We start from the raw sequence: 21,471 nt of genomic DNA, 5'->3' as shown, positions 1-21,471 counted from the left end.
TTTATCATCTTAACTTTGTTAAAAACGTATTTGCTAAATTTGCAGTTTTAAGTCCAAATCTCCACCGAGCTGCAAACTCTTACCCTGGTTTTTAATCAATCCTGGCATACTTCATTCAGCTGTAATATACACGAAGCTCCGTCTCGAGGCATTTTGAGTTGGTTTCTTCTCTCCCTTACTTGGGTTACTAAAACATCGTCATTAGGAACAACCTGACGATTGAAGATTATTTTTTCACCCAGCATCGTTTTCACAGCTAAATGTTTTGTGGTACATTGTTTTCTTTTTCTCCTCCTTTCTTTCTTTGCCCCCTGCAGGGGTTGGCAAGGATTGCTCGCCTACGGATGTCAGTCCTTGGTTATGGTCGTTGACCCAAAGACATGCCAGACCATTCAGGCTCTGGACAAGCACAAAACACCTGTTGTCAAGGTGCAAACTCACCTACGATAAACATGTGTGAACCTTTTTTTTTTGGTGGGAGATGGTTGGTTTGATTTTATTGAACGTGGCATAAACTTTGGGGGAAAAAATACCATTATTATCGTGTTTATTGTTTACTGTTTATGAAACTATCCTACCCAGGCTCAAGGTTTGTGCTTGGCAAACTTGTATTGAGAAAAGCAAACAGGAATTGTATTTACCAGCATCGTTTTATTTTGAGCTATTTTTTATTTGTTAAATTTTTTTTAAACAAAAATCAGCATTGCTGTATTTTATTGATATTTTAATTTGATTGAGTGAAATGGTTATTTTTGTTATGGGATTTTTGGTGACTTTTATGGACACCAAGGGACTTGGTTATTGTTGTTATGGGACTTAGAATTTAGTCCATGCAGGATTATTATTATTTTATCATACAATCATTTTGTATAAAGCCCCTGTCACACCTTGACGATTTAGCCAGCGTATGCCGACGTATCAAAATTGAGTGCTGGTGTGAGTCACACGCTGGCATACGTCGACAAATTTTGTGCATGCACGAAATTTGTCGACGAGCTCGGCGTACTACGACGTATGCCAGCGTGCTTCAGCGTGCTCTTAACGTAGCCAAATTTTTCATACGTCGGCATACGCTGGCTAAAACGTCAAGGTGTGACAGCGGCTATAAGTAACGAGTGGAGAAATGTGATACAGGTTGATAATAATCATAGTACAAATGGCATGGAACTAGTAACTCGCCACGAGTCGGAAGCAAGCAGTCGTGTTGGCCAATAGCATTGTTGAGTGGCAGAGCAAGAATTTGCCCAGGTAATTGGATGCTGCACTGGACAGGTCGATGCTTTGGACATCAGAGCAACCGCGTGATTGGTCCACGAGTGACGAATCCCGCAGCTTCAAAGGTTTGTGAACCCGACGTACTGAGAGACGAAGTTGAGGAAAAGACCGAGTAGATTAAAGGGGAGACTTTGATGTTGCTCATGTTGTGTCCTGCTCGGGAAAATTCTCAGTTTGGAAAGAGGATGTTGAGGGCAAATCAATGCGATATACATTTGTGGTGTAGCTGTAATTGCTTCACTGGTCTACTCTGGACGATTCCCCTCTTCCATATGGTAACTTCTCAGGGGCTCGACGTTTATCAGAGCCTTGCTTTAGCGCGGATTAAATCACTGTACGACAGCATCATTGGTTTCAGTGTGCTGTTTCTGCAAACGCCTGTTTTCCTGGGAATCCATTCAGTGTGCTCGTGAATCACCACAGTGAGGGTGCTCCGTGACATGGCCAACTGTCATGAATCCAAACTGGGACGGCTTGCACAGAAAAATTAAACAAAGCACCATTTCTTAACGTCGCTGCATGGAACAGAACTTGTAATGTCTACTTCTGCTACTTCTTTGACATCTGTTTCACAAACTGTCTCTACTGCTCACATCACCGTCAAGTCATCCATACAGTGCTTCATTATAAATGATTGTTACAACTACTTCTACCGCTCGCCACACCATCAAGTTGATCATCTCAACATGCTCATATGCAATGACTGACGGCTAGATGTGGATAGTTTAAGATAATTAGGGTAATTTGGTTTGTGTATATATTCTAAGGCCAAAAAAAACAAAAAACATGTTTAGCGTCCTGCCTTTTTGAAAAAAAGGAGGAGGAGGCACCTTTTTTTTCCTTTTTTCTTTTTCAAAATGGCCGCCAGGCTAATTTTTCCCAAGATGGTCGCCTGCTTTTTTGTTTCTTTCGATTTGAAATACATGTATAATGTTTGGGTCTTGACGAAATCAGAGCATGTAGAAACTACAGCACGCTAGCGCTAGCGCTAACATTCTATAGCACGCTCACGTTTTGCTAGTCTACAACAACCAGCCGCATATTACTGCCGGACCTGTATGTACGTGTATCACAGACGGGATTATTTTGTGTGAGCGGCCATGAAACAATTATGATGGAGACTATCAAATCGAGAGAGTGAGAAAATTGATTGCTCGCGATCAGTCGAACGATGTAAAAAAAAAAGAAAAAAAAAAAAGGAGGCGCCCTCTAAAAAGGAAGCTTCCTTCATTTCCTAAAAAGGAAGCGGAAGGAAGCTTCCTTTTTAGGAAAGGAAGGAAGCTTCCTTTTTAGAGGCCGCCTCCTTTTTTTTTTTTTTTTTTTTTTTTTTAACATCGTTCGACTGATCGCGAGCAATCAATTTTCTCACTCTCTCGATTTGATAGTCTCCATCATAATTGTTTCATGGCGGGGACCGGCGGGGACGCTAAACATGAATATTTTTTTGTTTGGCCTAAATGGAGTTAATTTTATATTACTAATGTTGTGGCTTGAGTCCTGCTTTCCTAGTATTTGATTAAATGTTCCGTCTAATCCCACCACTTTGGAATCTTGGGGGTAACTGGCTCCCTGGTTCAGTGTGTGGTTACTGCTTCCTCAGGTGTGATCATCTGAGTGTGTCTTGTGGGTTTTCTCGACCCCAGAACATGCAGCAATATTGTTGAGATTTGACTGATATCACTAAGCTGCACAACAAATGAAGGGACAACGAAACTGCTTTGTTCTGGAGTTGGAATTATATGTAACAACTAACCAATTTTTTTTAAATCCCGTAAGGTGAAATGGGCACGGGAAAATTATCACCATGATCTCGCTGCACCCTACTCTCTTCGGTTGGCATCAGGCGACACTTCGGGAAAGATTATTGTGTGGGATGTGGCAAATGGGACGCCTCGCTGTGAAATCCAAGAGTTTACAAAACCAGTGCAAGGTGCTTTTACTCTGCTTTTGATCTTTAAACATTTCAAGTTTGTTTCTTCTCATTTTTCTTCTTCTTCTACTCTTCCCGGTTTATATGGGGTGAGGTCCATTGGAACCAAGCTTCTGCCCTGCCTTGACCACGATACTCCACTTCCTTCTGTCCTCAGCCGACTCTCCATTATCCACCTACCCAACCTTACTGATATCCCTTCTCACACAATCCTCCCATCTCAACTGCGTTATACCTTTTTTCCTCCTACCTTGTTCCCTTAATCTATCTGCTATCTTTGCCATTCTCTCTTCCCCCATCCATACCACGTGTCCAGCCCATCATGTTTTATTGGCATAAAATTGTATTGAAGTATTTTTGGAATGAGTGGTCATAACCTCATATTCTATTTGTGATTTGTGTACATATTCCCACATCTGCGTAGCTCCTTTTGTGTATGGACATATGTCGAAAAAATTTAACGAAGAAGTTAATTTAGCACAGCAGCCATGTGCCCCATGGATCGCTATTCCTGTCTCCTAAACTCCCTTTTTATTCTGATTTTATTATTACATTCTGCATCTCCCTGTGGCTAATACTTCTCCACAGGGTATGTGGAGCAATATGGTCACGAAAGCACGTTTGGTCATGTAAGGCATGATTCGGCCCACAGCTTTAAGAGGCGGAATGTCAGAGGGCACGGCGAGTTGAGTGGTGACCATAAGAGCTGTTGGTAGTTGGAGCTTTGAGTGGAGTGCAGCGGCATACCCCAGTTCGTCTTTCAGTCGGTAAAGTTGAGTCAAACTACGTAGAGTTGCGCAAGAAAGTTCTGTGGTGACCCTCAGTCGACAGTCTGTTCCTGAGTGCCCAAGCGCCGGAGTTTGACAATGCTTGAGTCGCCCTGTGGAGAGCAAGCCAAGACACGGGATCAATATGGCGACCATACTCCCGACTCGGGATGTGGACCACCTCATTTACAGGCACAATCTTTTCACTACAAGGGATGTATGTCCCTTTTTATGTTAACGTTGTCCAGCACATTAAATTTGTTCCTTCGTATTCCTCCCCTCCTAGACCTTCCTCCATTTGTATAAATGTCCATGGGCATAGCAGGCGAGGTGAGAAAAGAAAGAAAAAGGAATGGTGAAAGGGGAAGGGGGGGGGGGGGGGAGAAGGGGTAGTGTTTCAGATAAGTGTGTGTTCTACCATGATTTGTGACCTTCGTCCTTTAAGAGCTTACCAAATTATTGAATATTTGCCTCTATAATTAACTGTAGAATAGAATTAATAAAGTCTGTAGAATATTTGTTGTATAAATTAACAAAAGCCCATCAAAATGACGGAATGGAAAGTTTATTCGATGGTACAGCCTCGTGAGCGTGCCAAAGTCTGAAGCTTCGGCCTCGTGTCCGGTGTGCTTATATCTTCTTCATTTATTAGATAGACATCATCATATATTTTGCTTTTAGGCGCGAACTGTGATCACGTGATCATTCTACAATAGCAATACTAGGTTTTTCTCTTTCTTGTGAATATTAATATTTTGTACCCCAGACCCCTCACCTCTAGTGTGTCCGTCTCTAACCTTTTTTTTCTTAAAAAAACTAATATCTCACTGAATGATCTTTTCACATAATTGGAAGAGATTGCTTTCCTTGGTTGTACAAATCTTGTTTTCTTTTTCTTTTTGTGTGTTGGTTCTACAGATATTAATTGGCTATGGAGTCAGGAGGTATGCCATGACTTGCTTCTTGCTGTGCATCCCCCAAACTACATTGTGCTATGGAATGCTGACACTGGCACAAAGCTATGGAAAAAGAGCTATGCTGAAAACATCCTTTCCTTCTCCTTTGATCCCTTTGAGCCATCAAACCTAGCCAGTAAGAGCTGCAGAAAGGCAAAGCTGCAATGGGGATGGATGTGTGGATGTATGGATGGATTAACGGAGGACAGGCCAGGATGTTGTGGTTAACGATAAAAAAAATTTGCTTCTTCATATTGCCATTGTTGTAATTTTAATGATGGATTTATCAATGAAAAGCTGATAAGAGTATGTTTACTGTTGTGGGAAAAGAGGGATGGCTGTCGTTTTGAGCATTTGCGTTTCGCCAGAGCAAAAGAGTAATGAAGTGTTTACACTGAAATGTCGAGCACATCCCTTTTCCCACAAGCTGCTCTTTTCAACCTTTCCACAGTGCTCACAAGTGAAGGCATCGTGTTTGTGCATGACTTCTCTGTGTCGAAGCCTCCACCCAGTGCTGGCAGGAAGGTGTACATTTCCAGCCCGAATGCCAGTCCAGTTTCTCATAAGCCACAACCCAGTGGTGCCCGGAAGGCTCTTCACAGAATGAAAACCCTCATCACCGATGAGAAACCCAGGTTGCATTGCCCTCAATCTTCTCTAAGTGAAAATAGAATGGTATTGACGTGTGATTATGCAAAGTAGCTGTTTCATCCTGAATAAGTTGATCCCCGTGTCCTAATAACCAGTTGAGGTGTAAGTTTTCAACACGTATGAGTGATTATAATGTAGCGTGGATGTGTTTGCATGGTTTTCAGTACGGAGATGGCCCCATTGACAGAATGCCTTCAGATGGAATACCTTCCAAGCCACCGTGGTCACCTCTTGCTGCTTTATTCCCGTGAGCTTCTTGTATTGGACCTGGAAGTTAGCCAAACGGTGGCTATGATTGCCATTGAGAAGAGTGGCGTGCCCTTCTTGCAGGTGGTCCAAACTCTGATGTAGTTGTTTTAAACTAGATTTGATGTCTCGTTTGAAGAGTATTTTAAAATTTATACGAAACAATTCATTATGATATTAAGCTTAAAGTCATAAGTGCTGGCAGGCTTTTACTTTTGCATAAATTTATGCTTTGCACAAATTGAGTACCAGCTTGCTGGGATGCATGATCACGGTGAGTACCCCGATTTAGAATAGGTACCCCGTATCCCTGCGCATCGTAAGAGGTGACTAAGGGTTGGCGTCAGGAAGGGCATCCGGCCATAAAAACATTGCCTCAAACAGGGAACCATGATTGTCATGGGGCCCGCAAGGCTAACCCCCGCTCTAGCGGGGAAAATGGCCTTAAAACGATCATTCATTCTTAAGCTTAAAGTACAAGATGTTTTTGTTGTTTATTTTTTTATTCTTTTTTATTTTAATTGCATATAAATGCCAATAAGTTGGTTCAATGTTTATCCTGGATGCTCAGTTAGCCATTTAAATGAATAAATATTATAGCCCTAGCTTTTGACGGTTAGTTTACTTGACTTTTTGTTTTTATTTTATAGTAGGTGTACCAACTTCCTAACAATTACCTGGTACCCACAGGCTTTTCCCTGCCGGCAGCGTGATGCTTTCTATTGCCTGCATGAAAATGGTTGCATCACATTACGACTCCGTCGTAGCAATCTTTGTGTCGGCCAAGTACAGGCAGTTGGCGATGACGCAGGTGGGCATCCATATACCTTTCATTTCTTGTGTGCTTGCATTATGAAAATATTGGGAGTGGTGTTGTGCCCACATGACACTCCTCCCTCCATTCCCCCTCCACCCCTCCTGTGATTAGTCAAAGAGCAGGTCAGAAATCCAAGAATCCAAATAAAGATGCATTTCCGATTTCAGGCCAAATATTGTGATGTAACTCTTAAAAAGAAATTGATGATCAAAGGAGTTGATTTTGTATTCAAATGTTGACATAATTTGCATTATGGGTATTATAGCGTGTCATGAGGGTGCCGACTCAATTTACTTATGGAAAATAAAAGCGGTAAGAATTTTTTAATATCTTGATACAGTTCCATGTTTGAAATATTTGCTAAATTGCAATGGAATGCACAGAGGAAGAGGGGAGTTTGGGGTGGTGGGGAGGAGAAGGGGTTTGATTAGAGTAGGGATACTTAATGTAAAATCACTGCTTACAGGAAGTAACTTGCAGATGTGAAACACCTTGTGTTTTGAAGTGAACTTTCATTATGGAAAATGGTTGAAACGACATCAAAACCCCAAATAAATCTGAATAGATAAGCACTGACATGCTTTCATGTTTTCATCAAATTAACCTATGTATCCATTTCCTTGGTCATCTACTGGAAGAGGTTTAGTCTCTTGAACTTATTGGCCTCACCATGAGCCACGACCTCACATCGGCTGACTGTTGTGCGAAGCTGGCAAAATCAGTTGGAGACGAGGTGTATTTCTCACTCGTGTCTAAAATCTAAAGCTAAAATGATTGGCATATCACATGTTGAGGCGGAAGCAAAAGGCGTTTTGCTGTCACAACCCAGGCAGGTCAGTGTTCTCTCTGTTCTTTATTCTCTCTTCTCCGATATTACTCCCTCTGCTCTCTGTCTTCTTTTCCTTCCCAGCTCCTCAGGGCATGAGTCCAGTATCCCATGCTGGTTAAACTTCCAAAAATCCAGGGTTACTGCCCACCTTAACAAACTTTGTTTCTCTTTTCTTCCGTCTATGGAACCACCTTCCAGAGGCAATTCTTTCCCACTCTTCATCCAAAGATTCAAGCAGGCCATGCACGGCCATCTCATGTCATTCCCTATCCTGACCCATGATATTTATTACCCTTAATTAACCTTTCAACCTCAACCCTCTTACTTGCTGGTTTCACTCCTCTCTCTCACTCTCTCTCTTCTTTTTCTGTTTATTCATTCCTTTGCTGATTGTGCCCTATTGCCCCGCGACCCTACCGTCGGTTCAACCTTCCACTTCACTGAGCCTCATTCCGGTAGAGAACAAAAAGTGAAGGCCCTTGTACTAATCAAATCGGTGTGTTGTCCATCGTATCAGACACCAAGCTCGGTGTATCGACCTTTTGGAAGAGTTAACCACTGTGTGCTGCCACTCTGACCAAATTTAAATTTCTGCTCTAATGATGGCCATGGGCATAGGATCATTGGCACAGCTCTGCTTTGGTAATTATGCAACTACCAGACAGAAAATGTAATTGAATCGCAATTCAATAAGTATTTGTTCGAAGAAGGATAAGAAAACCTTGATTTTTCAGAATCATTGGAATCTCCCACGATTAAGCTAACTCTAAGGGCCTTTCACTTACTCACCGCAGGCAGGTCGGTGGTCTTTCCATCTTCTACCGACTCCTCTCTGGCCTTGCCCCCCCCCCCAGCTCTCTCTGGGCTCTGTCCCCCAAATATTCCTACAGGTCGCACAAGATCTGCCTGCAACCCTCTTATGGTTAAACTGCCAAAATCAAGACTCTCTATTCACCTTCACTCTTTCATACCTCTTTTCTCCCGCCTCTGGAACAAACTCCCTCACTCTCTTCAATCCCACTCCTCCCTCCAGGTCTTTAAAACAGCTGTTCACCACCATCTCACCATACATACATACATACATACATACATACATATATATATATATAATTATATATATATATATATATAATTATATATATATATATATAATTATATATATATATATATATATATATATATATATATATATATATATATATATATATATATATATATACACACACACACACATAAACACATACACACACATACAGACTTGGCATTTAGTATGGAATTTTTTTTTGTGGGGGTGAACTTACTTTTCAAGATGTCTTAGAACCAAAAGTTCATTGGAATTATGTTGAAATTATTCTAGATTTTGTTAATGTGACTTTTAAAAGAAACAAAAACCACATTTGACATTTCGAAACAAATAAATTGATCCTTGAAAGTGATGTAAACTGATATCGAACTCAATTCATGGACAGTACTGTGTTAAACTTCTGTATGTTTTCCAGAAGTATCTCTTTATTTTGAACATTAGCAAAAAATGTTTTTAACAAAAACAAAAGTTAGATTACGACTGGGATTACGGACAGTAAAATTACAGTTCAGTACTTCGTGTAACCCCCACGAGCATTCAGGAGAGCACGTACATGTTGAGGCATGCTGTACACGAGATTTGCCAAGGTTTGGACAGGAATCGCTTGCCATGCAGTGACAATAGCTGACTGCAATTCACGCACAGAAGTCGGCTGCTGGTCCAAGTGGTCGATTTGACGCGTAAATTCTGCCCGCAAGTTCTCTATCGGATTCATATCCGGGGACATGGCAGGCCACTCCATATGCTCTACACCACGGTCAGAAACAAAGTGTTGGATCATGCGAGCACGATGAGGCCGTGCATTGTCATCTTGGAAGACAAAGTTTCCTCGAAAGGCTGCACGAGCAAATGAAAGCAATGTTTCTTCCAGAATGTCCCTGTACTTGAACTGGTTCAGGTTTCCATTCAGAACAACCAGGTCAGTTTTTCCCCCTGCATGAAAAGCAGCCCAAACGGTCACCCACCACCTCCAGCTTGGACTCTTGGCACTATACAATCTTTGTTGTAGGCGTCATGCACTTGTCTGCACACTCAGACGCGGCCATCTTGACGATAGACCAGAAATCTAGACTCATCACTGAAGATCACGTGATTCCAGTGTCCTGGCTGCCATTGACGGTGCTCTCTGGCCCACTGCAATCGGCGCTGGCGGTGTTGTCTGGTCAGGCGTGGCTTTCTCAGGGGACGCCTGGCACGATAGCCTGCTTGAACCAGTCGTTGGTTGACTAGCCTTCTGGATACAGGCACATTTGTCAGTTGCTGCCACTCAGCCCTAAGCCGATTAGCTGACTTGGTACGGCCATTACGGACTAACCGGTGCAGCTGGCGATCATCCCTCCTTGTGGTTCTGCGGGGACGTCCTGGCCTCGATATTGGAGTAGGGACACCCCTCTGAGCATTTCGTTTCAGGATCTTTGACACCTGACCTTGAGTGATGCCATACTGCCGAGCAACAGCACGCTGTTTCATGCCGTAATTTCGTAAAGCCACCACTCCATGACAAACAGCATTGTCGAGTTGACGGACCATCTCCAGAGGAACTGGCAATAACCTTTGGAGATGTGCAGCAGTTGTTTTCCACTAATACAGAACGCAACAACCCTTGTATACCCGACTGTGAAGCCAATCATCAAATGCACCTGTCCGTACATTTTGCCACACCACCTGTGATATAATCCTGTTGTTGACTTCTTGCTGCGACAGACAATCAGTGACATGGTTCTTTTGACAAAGAAATCACCAACACTTTCAACTAGGAGATTGAGGCCGAGTTAGTTAATGAAGAATGTAATAGCTGTCGATCTGTTGTCATAATTGCAATTAGACATTGCCAATGCACAAGTGTTTTGTAGCTATTACTTATTTGACTATATTACCACTTTGTCTTTGTGCAACAGATGGTGATGCATTTCCAGAATTCCTGTATGATTTACGCTGCCAATCAGACCCAATCCGGGTGACCAAGACTGTGAAGCCTATAGCACTGGCTTGCTGCCCAGTGGGTGAGAACAGCCTAGCTCTGCTTGTCAGTGATGGGAGACTACTTCTCTGGGACCTCAAGGCCAGCCCTGCTGCTCCTAACAATCAGCTCACAAGGTGCGGGTTGTGATTTATTGATCTCTATGAAGACAGCATATCCTGTACTCGTCTAATTTATTAACTTTATTAAGAATGCATTATTATGTTTGCATTTTACCAGCTCTTCAGGTGCTGCAACGTAACGTGTTCCTTGTATTCCCCTCTTACATACTGCAGCATGCCTCGGGATGCAGCTTACAGGAAGGCCTTTGATATATCTTTGGACAATATGGTTGGTGGGTCATTTTGTCACTCATTTGAGTGCATTTGTCACCATCCATGTTGCTTTATTACGATCTTTATTTTTGACAAGTGCCCTTAATAAATAAATTAACATTACTCTCTTGTCATTGCAGTTCCATGTCTGCAATTTTCTGATGAACAGCAGAGAACTGTGAATCACCAGGAGATCTCTCTGAAGTTTCTCTTGTCTGGGCTGCTTTCTAGCCTTCCATCACCTCCCTTCATTCTCCGTATGTGCCCCCCACTCACCACCAAGAATCTGCACCAATACCAGCCTCTGCTTGCCATCGGTATGAGATTTGAAGAGCTGACATTTTTTTTCCTGCAATGAATATCACAATGGCTCATTTGTGAGTAAATCCAAAAATAGCTAAGACTGTTACAGTGATGGGATTTTTTTCTATTTTTTTAACCTCTAAATTATAACCTTTACACCTCTGTCAATTTTCAATGTATGGGTGGTCACACTCTAATGTGAGTATGTGACCCTACACGTGCCTCAGTACTTGTTGAACTGGGAAATCAATGCTGTGTTGTACTGCTGTGTAGTGCCAACAGGTAGGGGTGTAACCGGCAGATGGACGGGAGTCCGGTTGCCTGTGGACCCAGTCTCAGAGACTTCCCTTTTCGGGCTCTCTTCACACTAAGCCAACACATCACCTGCTGGCAAGGGGGGGCTCAAAAACCCTCGGGCCCAGCCAATAAGGGCTAGGCATGGGTTGGTCAAGGTAGGCCTCACTGCCAATCTGTGTCAGACAGTTCATCACATTTAATGGTTGAGCTGCCGATGCAATCGAGTGAAGTCCGTTATCCGGCGTACTCGTTTACTTTTCAGTTAGGTGGTGGGCCTTAGGTCCCCTACAAGTCTTCCTCCCAGATATGGGTTCACAAGTAAACCCAAAAACTCCTACCCCCCTAATGGGGAGGAAAGCCCTGCTGGTTGTGGAAGTAGTCTCAACTCATTTGATCAATAGCCCAGTGGTTAAGCTACAAATCGTTCAAATTTGGAAGAAATGAAACTTAGTAGGTCTATTTAATTCTGTATAGGAAATCATATAAAAGCAAGCCCCACTTTGGACCTTGCCCGCGGTCAAATTACTGAATATTTACCTCTGCCACCGAAAGTGGACGGAGGTTATGTTTTCACCACTGTCTGCATGTTATTCTGTGTGTTTGTCTTTAACCAGAATATCTAAAAGATTATGCACAGTTATGCACGAAATTTGGTGGAGAGGTTGGGAGTGTGACTGTGACAAGGACGAATGTATTCGATTTGGGTGAAGATCCGGATCCTATTGGTTCACGAGTTATCAAGTGACCACTATATTCGTCATGTGTGTGCGTCTGTCTGGGTGTGTGTGTGTGTCTGTCTGTCCGTGTCTGTCTGTCCACAGCATAACTACCCAATGATATCATCCAATCTTGATGAAACTTGGGTGGGAGATTTATATCATGATCTAGTTGTGTCCTGCCTAGAGTGGGCGTATTGCACCCATTGTGGGCGGAGCCACGCCCGAAAAAGATGTCTTTTTAGGGGGTAATCGAGTTCAAGGTACATCTTCTCCGAGGGGTTTGGTGGAATCTGACAGGGGTTTCGATATTTGATTAGGCCAATGTCATGTGTCTAGACCCACGGAGCTCGATTTTTCTTTTTTCTTTTCTTTTTCTTTTTTTCATTTTTCATTTTTCCATTTCATTTTTCACCGAATTTTCGGTATTGTGCAGCTAACTAACCTCATAACTGATTATACATTATTTTCTATCTCATTTCAAGGTCAGTAACCTTCGTTTTGACATTTCCGGGCCTGGCCTGTCCGGGCCTGTTTCGGTTACAGTCCGTCCTTTGTCATTGAATACCACTCGCTCGTGAACCTTCATCGTCTCCTGACTTGTAATTTTAAAGTTATTCTTCACCATTGAGAGATGGGGCCAAAAACGATATGTAGCACAATACTTCAAAAAGTTGTGGACAAGTTCTGACAAAAAACTAGGTGGATGAGTTTGTTAGGTGGCATGAACAAGCCAATTTCGATTTTGGTTTCCCGAAAAACATCCATAAAAACAGACACCTAGGTTCAAGTCCAGATCTGGCGTGGCCTGGGATACACAATGTAAATGGTCAGGCTGGTGGAGGTATGCACTCTACCGCCTGCGGTTTTGGTTTATATATTGTAATTTCTCGAAAGATAGCGTACATTTGTGTAAATTTATTATATATATATATATTTTTTTTTTTTAAATTTTTTTTTTTTTTGTATACAAGATCGAGGCTCGTGAAAGAGCGAACATTAATCACACAGAAAGACAAACCGACACATAAAACATATAACATCGGGAGCGGTAGACAAGATGGGGAGAGAGGGGGAAGGACACAAACACAACATTTGAGAGCAGGGACCGAGAGACATGGAGACATCGAGAGATCTGAGAGAGGGCGAGGGCTTTGGGGGGGGGGCATGGGAAGGGGGCGGTGGGAGAGGTATAAAACATATGGACACTGCCAGGACTTCCAGGAAAGAAGTTGGAATTTCAAACAAGGTGGATCTGGGGTTAATTAGCGGGGGTAGAAAAGATCCAAGGTTTTGGATGGGGGAAGATAAGAGATGGTGGTGAACAGCTGTTTTAAAGACCTGGAGGGAGGAGTGGGATTGAAGGGAGTGAGGGAGTTTGTTCCAGAGGCGGGAGAAAAGAGGAATGAAAGAGTGAAGGTGAGCAGAGAGCCGAGATTTCGGCAGTTTAACCATCAGAGGGTTGCTGGCAGATCTTGTGCGACCTGTAGGAATATTTGGGGGACAGAGCACAGAGAGAGCTGGGGGTGCAAGGCCGGAGAGGAGTCGGTAGAAGACAGAAAGACCACCTACCTGCCTGCGGTGAGTGAGTGAAAGGCCCTCAGAGATAGCTTCATCGCGGGAGATTCCAATAATTCTGAAAGCTTTGGTTTCAACAGCGTGAAGCCGAGCTAGGTGTGAGGCAGGAGCACCGGCCCATAGGGGAGAACAGTATTCCATTGAGCTGCGGATGAAAGCCTTGTATGTGGTGAGGAGCTCAGGTGTGCCGAGGAAGGACTTCGCACGACGGAGGATGCCCAGTCGGCGACTGGCTTTGGAGGCCAGCTTGGAAATGTGGTTTTCCCAAGAAAGATCATGGCAGATAGTGAGACCCAAAATCTTGAGCGACAGAACTTCTTGGAGAGGATTGTTGAGAAAGTATATGGGAGGGTTGTCCAGTCGATCTTTTCGGAGAGACATAGTAAGAGTGTGAGATTTGTCAGGATTGAAAGACATGTTCCACTTGTTTGACCAGTCTGTGATTTTGTCCAGGTCTTCAGAGAGTGAGGAGGCCATTTATTGAGGATTTCTTCACTTTAGAGCATGTTTAAAATGTGTTTCCCTCTATTAGGATCATCATTAAATAATAACAAAATCGTTTTCTTCCACAAATTTTCTTGAAAAATAAAAACTGAGGTGTTGATTCCATAACGGAATCATGATTATGATTTCAAAAGGAACCAAGCTCGTGTTATGTTCTATCATCATGTTAAATTTTAAGTTTATCAGCCAAGTCATCAATTTAATCCAATTCAATCTTAACAGATCTCACACTCACAATTTCTCTCCGAATGGACCATCTGACAAACCCTTCCCATCTACTTTTTTAACAATAATCTTGAGGACGTTCAGTCATTCAAACTCCTGAGTCTCTATCAGCCATGATCTTTCTTGGGCAAACCATATTCCAAAGTTGGCCTCCAAAGCCAGCCGCCAACTGGGCATCCTCCGATGTCCAGAGTCCTTCCTTGGCTCGCTCACCTGAATTCCTATCTACTTACAAGGCCTTCATCTTCAGCTTGATGAAGTACTGCTATCCACTCTGTGCTGGCTCCCATGCCTCACATTTTGCTCAACTGGATGCCGTGGAAGCCAAGGCTTTCAAGATTATTGGAATCTTCCACAACAAAGTAGAGTATATGGGTCTATCGCTTAGCCATCGCAGACAGTTCGGTGGTCTCTGTCTTCCACCACCTCCTTTTTGGTCTTGCACGCTTTGCTCTTTCAGTTCTTAGTCCCCCCCCCACACCCTCACCATCAACCATATACTATATACTGGCATCAACCCCCTTCTGGTGAAACCTTGTAAATCCAGGATCATCGTTTCTCTTTTTTTCCTGCCTGTGGATTCAACTTCCACATCCTCAACAATCTCATTCTTCCCTCCATGTCTTCAAGACAGATTTTCATTACCATCTCAGAGCATCTCCAATCCTAAACCATGATCTGTTCTGTTCTACCCTCGTTAACCCCACCCACATCCCTCCTTCCAAATTTCCAGTTTTCTCTCATTGGAGTTTCCTTCTGTATCCTTTTTGTCCACCCCATCCATGCGTGTTTTGCATCCTGTACTTGCCTGTTACGTCCTGATCCGTTCAGTGTACTAGCTCTGCCACGATCCTTGACTTTTTTTTTAAAATCACCTTTTCCACATGTGCAATATTCAAAGCATATAGATCACATTTGTGAACACAAGAAATGGCAGAATAATTTTTACGTGACACGTATATTATACCAAAATGCATTTCTTTCAGTTAAGAATTATTCATCTTCAAATACCCTGGTTGAGATCTGAGATGCGGCTTGCTTTTATATGATTATACACACATTAATCCATATGTTCATCAATTTTGGTGCTTTCATCTAAATTTGAACAATTCTTCCACATTTTGTACCTTAACTGCTGGACTATTTCCATATCTCCCCCTCATAAACACCCATACTCTTTTATCCTCTCACCTGCTATTCCTTTTCTCAGTTTTGGTTTTCTCAATACCCTTCCCCTTTGCTGACCCCCATCCTCTCCCATTGTTTTGTGTACATACTATTTATATGTGTCCTAAATGAGCTCCCACGTCTTCATATCTGTGATTCATATTAGGTTAGCATCAGATTAGTATATTTCCTGGGAGAGTTAAAAACAGTTGCTGGATTGTCACAGATCTAATTTGAACAAGGAGTTGATACGCCAGGTCCAACCCCTTTTGGGTGGTTGTAAGTAGATGGAAAATACAGTCACGTGAAAAAATAAGTACACCCCATGTAAAGTTTTGACTTTTTCAACATATTTCAACATACAGCTATTTGATCTTCATTTCAACAATATTGATAGATAAAGGTGATATAATATAACAAATATCATGAAACATTTACATTTTGTAGTCCATTGTATAATTTAAATAAACATAAATGCAAATTTTGCATGTGGAAAAAGTAAGTACACCACAACATTTATCACTACTTCAAATACCTAAAATTAGAATCAGGTGCACCAGCTCAGGTGCAAATGATTAGAACATCATTAGAGAGGATCTTGGAGGAACCTGTCTTATTTAAACCTCAGACATTTAGTTTGGTTTGCTCTTTGTTGTTGAAGTGTGTGGCGTCACCATGCCTAGATCAAAAGAGCTCTCTGAGGATTTCAGAAAGAAGGTTATAGATGCCTACGAGTCTGGGAAGGGATTTTAAAAGATCTCCAAACAATTTGAAATCAATCATTCGACTGTCCGGAAGATCATATACAAGTGGAGAAGATTCCAAACAACTGCCAACTTGTTCAGGCCAGGCCGCCCCAGCAAGTTCAGCCCGAGAGCAGACCGCAAGATGCTGAAAGAAGTCTCTAAGAACCCCAGAATGTCATCACGGGACCTACAGGTAGCTCTTGCCACTGTTGATGTCAAAGTGCACGGGTCTACCATGAGAAAGAGGCTGCACAAATTTGATCTACATGTGAGGTGTGCCAGGAAGAAACCTTTGCTGTCCAGAAAGAACATCAGGGCTAGACTAAAGTTTGCCAATGAACACCGAGGCAAAGACCAGCACTTCTGGAACAATGTGCTCTGGACAGATGAGTCAAAGGTAGAGCTATTTGGCCGCAGTACCAGAAGACATGTTTGGCGAAAACCAAAGACAGCATTTGACCACAAGAACCCGATACCAACTGTAAAGCATGGTGGTGGAAATATTATGGTTTGGGGCAGCTTTGCTGCATCAGGGCCTGGGCAGCTCACCATCATAGAATCCACGTTGAATTCTTCATTGTACCAGAGTGTGCTTGAGGATAATGTGAGGTCATCTGTCGGGGAGTTGAAGCTCAACCGAAGGTGGACCTTGCAACATGACAATGACCCTAAACATACCAGTAAATCCACCAAGGAATGGCTGAAAAGAAAGAAATGGAGGGTTCTGGAATGGCCAAGTCAAAGCCCGGATCTAAATCCCATCGAGATGTTGTGGGGGGATTTGAAACGAGCTGTGCATGCACGAAACCCCTCAAACATCGCACAGCTGAAAAAATTCTGCATGGAGGAGTGGGCAAAAATTTCTCCCAGTCGATGTCAGAGACTGGCAGACAGTTATAAGAAACGCATACTTGAGGTTGTTTCTGCCAAAGGGGGCAATACCACCTATTAGAGCCAAGGGTGTACTTACTTTTTCCACATGCGAAATTTGCATTTATGTTTATTTAAATGATACAATGGACTACAAAATGTAAATGTTTCATGATATTTGTTATATTATATCACCTTTATCTGTCAATATTGTTGAAATGAAGATCAAATAGCTGTATGTTGAAATATGTTGAAAAAGTCAAAACTTTACACGGGGTGTACTTACCTTTTCACGTGACTGTACATTGCACAAACAAGGCAAGAAGAGCCTCACAATTATTGTACACAAGCCAAATGACTGAGTTGGTTGCTCCGGCAACATAATTCAGCCAATCACAGACTTGATCTAATCAGGTTAATATAATGCATGAGGAATTGATCGGTTTTTGAAATACCACGTACACAAAGGTACATGGACAGGTGATCAGTCAAGGACGGATGATCGTCTGGTCGGAGGGAGCTCATTTTAATGTCACCCGTCTCCGACCTTGGCGGAGCGGTGGGGGACAAAAAAGTATATACAGCCTCTGTCCAGGATTGTACCCTCGAGCCAAGGAAACACTGCCTCGGCAGCCCTATGCGTCTGAAGACGTGTAAGAGTGGTTCTTCTTCCTCTTCATCATCTTCGCTCCTGATTTAATATGTTGTGTTGTTACTTCATGGCATTTTTCTTTCACCAACAGGCACCACAAACGGTTCTGTATTAGTGTACCATCTTACAAGTGGTTTACTTTACAAGGAGTTCAGCATTCATACATGTGATGTGAAGTGAGTCAAAACGACCTCACAACCTCACAGCACACACTGACACCATTGTATTGATGCGTCATGAATTAGGAAGACAATGCACCTTTAATTTAATGACCTGACCTTGACGAAGGTGTAGTAATCTCAATTTTGTTTTCCTTTTTCTTTTTTTTGACAGGGGAATTGAGTGGGTGAGCTTGACAACCTTCCTATCCTATGCCAGCTCTGCTTCTAATAATCAGGGCCTAGTACGGAATGAACTACAGCTAGTCGATCTGCCTACTGGTATGGAATCACAGCTCTCCCGACCGAATTGTAAAATATAAGAATACGGAAATGTGAAGCCATGGAGCTGAAAGCATATACCTGAGTGGGAATATGATGAAGACAAATGAACAAAAAGAACATGAATGTTGGAGAAATAGTGAGGAAAGAAATGCGAAACCATTTTGTTCTTTAGTCGTTAGTCGGCCTGGTGTTGGCTTAGCGGTTAGGGTGCCAGCTTGGGATCCTAGGATCCTGGGTTCGAATCCCGGTCGATCGCTGAATTAACGCCAGGGGGATTGACTCAGCCTGTCATCCTTCCGAGGTCGGCAAATTGAGTACCAGCTTGCTGGGATGAATGATCACGGTGTGTACCCCGATTTAGAATAGGTACACCGTATCCCTGCGCATCGTAAGAGCGTGACCAAGGGTTGGCGTCCGGAAGGGCATCCGGCCATAAAAACATTGCCTCAAACAGGGAACCATGATTGTCATGGGGCCCGCAAGGCCAACCCCCGCTCTGGCGGGGAAAATGGCCTTAAAACGATCATTCATTCATATTCATTCATTCATTCATTCAGTCGTTACTGTTTTATATGGCATTTCAGCATAGCATGCAGCACTAATTCCTTCCATATTGAATTTTGTCAACAAATGTTGTATTTCCCTCACTGTTGTGGGTTCATCTCCCATGGTAACTTAGAGCATGGGTTTTAGTCAAACATCCATGCCTGGCCAGGTGCTTTGTGCAAACGTTTTGCCAAAACGACGTGCTTTTGAACTGCCGACAAGCTTGTTAGCCTCATGCTAACAGCTTGACATGAGGCTAATGTTAGCCTCATGCTTGCAGCTGTTTTGTTTTGTATTTCACCCAAGTGTCGAGGAAGAGTTCACACAATGCACCACTTGTATGTGTTTCCATTTCAGGGCGCAGCATGCCATTTCGTGGAGACCGAGGTGTTGACGAGCCACCCATTGAGATGCTGAAAATCTCTCAACTCAAGTGGGTGATTGTCTACAAGACCATTTTAACACATCATACAAGGACTGTGATTGTTTTGAGCCAGGCAGTTTGGTTGCTACAATTCGGCAATCTCATTTTTGCTTCAATCGACATCTTGTGAATGAATGTTGTGGATTCCTTCAGCTGCTTCGTCACTCACAAGTTAAACCAAATGTCTTAAATTTTTGGACTCGGGGTACAAATACAACTTTGTGTGGGAGATAACATAGGCTATGTGGCCGCGGCCTCACACATGGGTGTGGGGTAAATGTTCTCTCTGTAAATGTGTACCGTGTAGCGCCACCTGGTGTTGGCCAGGGTATTACAATTTCCTTTTTTACCTGGGCAATGTTGAGATTAAAGCACTCTTCGCACAGGTAAATTTGTCTTCCTTCAATACTCCCCTCCCATCCCCCCAAACAAGGGTCTGTCAAAGCCTATCATAGCCTGTGAGACATTTCTAGTGAGAAAGATACATCAGGACTAATGGGGTACAATGGTATGGGGATTCGGGGACAAATGGCGGGGGGGGGGGGGGGGGGGGGGGAGGGGGGGAGAAGTGGGATGTGAGGACGGGGAGGTGGATGGTGGTGGAAGGGTTAAAGCACTCTATGCACCGGTAAATTTCTCTTATCTTCTTTCTCCTTCTTCACCAAAAAGGAGGGGCCTGTCAAAGTGGGAAAATAATAACCAGATGGAGTCAGGTATATCGTGTGAGGGAAACATTTCTAGCAACAGGGATGTGCTGTGGGTGAGGAAGGTATGATGGGAGTGGAGGGGCATTGGGGTGAGGGGTTGTGGGATGGGTGGTTGGGGTGGTTGAGGTGAATGGGTGGTGGGAATGGGGAGGGAGGTGTTGGGAAATGCCAATGTGTCTGTCTCTTGATTAAATCCGTCAGCAAAGCAACGGGTACTTTTACTCGTCACTAATTAAATTAATGTTAGGAAGTTGCTCAGTATTTATGTATAATACTTGACTGCGAAATATATTTTGTACAGTATTTGTAATTTGTATAGCTCTTAAAGCAGTTTTGTTCTTCCTTCAGTGTTTTTTTTTTAATCTTAAAAAAAAAAAAATGCTGATTTAAGATTTCTTTCTTTAGATTTTATCAACTTTGTCTAAAAAGCAGAGGTCCATATTTAATTTTCTGTGAGACATAACCTGCAGGTATACCTTCTTCTTCTTATAATAATAATAATAATAATGCATTTATTTTATATAGCGCTTTTCAGGAAGCCCAAAGACGCTTTGACAGAGTGCAAAACATAATGCATAGCAAAACATAAAAACAATTGCAAAAAAAGAAGAATCAATAGGGAAATATTAAAAGCACAAAGGAGGGAGAAGGAGAGGAGATAGTCAGGGGTTAGATGCTGTGGGTTAAATGTTGAATGCAGTGTTGAACAGGTGGGTCTTGAGTGATGTTTTGAATGTGGTGAGTGAGGAGGAGTCTCTGATGGTGTGAGGTAGCGAGTTCCAGAGGGTGGGAGCAGCGATGGAGAAGGCCCTGTCCCCCCAGGATCTAAATTTGGTCCGGATGGGGGGGGTCAGGAGGTTGGTACCAGCAGAGCGGAGGTTGCGGGTGGGAGTGTGTCTGGAGAGGAGGTCAGCCAGGTAGGATGGGGCCAGGTTATGGAGGGCTTTGTAGGTCAAGAGGAGGATTTTGTACTGGATTCTCTGGGAGATGGGGAGCCAGTGAAGCTTGTAAAGGACGGGGGTGATGTGGTCACGGGTCCGGGAATGGGTGAGTAGACGGGCAGCGGAGTTCTGAATGTATTGGAGTTTATTGGTGATTGTTGAGGGTGAACCATAAAGGAGGCTATTGCAGTAGTCCAGACGGGAAGTGATGAAGGCGTGGATGAGGGTTTCTGCAGCCACGGAGGAGAGGGATGGACGGAGACGGGCGATGTTTTTCAGGTGAAAGAAGGCTGTCTTTGTGATCTGTTTAGTGTATTTGTCGAAGGAGAGGGTTTGGTCAAAGATGATGCCAAGATTCCGGATGTGAGGGGAGGTGGATACTGGGAAACCGTCGATGTTGAGGGCAAAGTTATGGGTGGACTTGGTGAGCGTTTTTGGGCCAATGATGATTATTTCAGATTTATCACAGTTAAGTTTGAGGAAGTTGATTTGAAGCCAGGAT

The 21,471-nt window shown here is 43.1% G+C and overlaps 1 protein-coding gene across 4 annotated transcripts in view; it reads left to right on the top strand.

The window, feature by feature from the left end:
- Positions 1-21,471, top strand: part of WDR11 (WD repeat domain 11) — a 107,610-nt gene that overhangs the window by 15,196 nt on the left and 70,943 nt on the right. For all 4 annotated transcript variants that reach the window (XM_078774372.1, XM_078774374.1, XM_078774375.1 and 1 more), the window contains exons 2-13: positions 318-429; positions 3,052-3,205; positions 4,891-5,064; positions 5,380-5,563; positions 5,744-5,909; positions 6,516-6,636; positions 10,454-10,652; positions 10,812-10,870; positions 10,991-11,167; positions 18,000-18,084; positions 18,242-18,348; positions 19,255-19,330. In XM_078774372.1, the coding sequence (XP_078630498.1) occupies positions 318-429; positions 3,052-3,205; positions 4,891-5,064; positions 5,380-5,563; positions 5,744-5,909; positions 6,516-6,636; positions 10,454-10,652; positions 10,812-10,870; positions 10,991-11,167; positions 18,000-18,084; positions 18,242-18,348; positions 19,255-19,330 (1,614 nt within the window). The remainder of the gene's footprint in view (positions 1-317; positions 430-3,051; positions 3,206-4,890; positions 5,065-5,379; positions 5,564-5,743; positions 5,910-6,515; positions 6,637-10,453; positions 10,653-10,811; positions 10,871-10,990; positions 11,168-17,999; positions 18,085-18,241; positions 18,349-19,254; positions 19,331-21,471) is intronic.

This window comes from Myxine glutinosa, chromosome 3 (assembly GCF_964187855.1).
Source record: "Myxine glutinosa chromosome 3, kmMyxGlut1.1, whole genome shotgun sequence".
Taxonomy (NCBI): domain Eukaryota; kingdom Metazoa; phylum Chordata; class Myxini; order Myxiniformes; family Myxinidae; genus Myxine; species Myxine glutinosa.
This window is presented reverse-complemented; position numbering and strand designations above follow the sequence as displayed.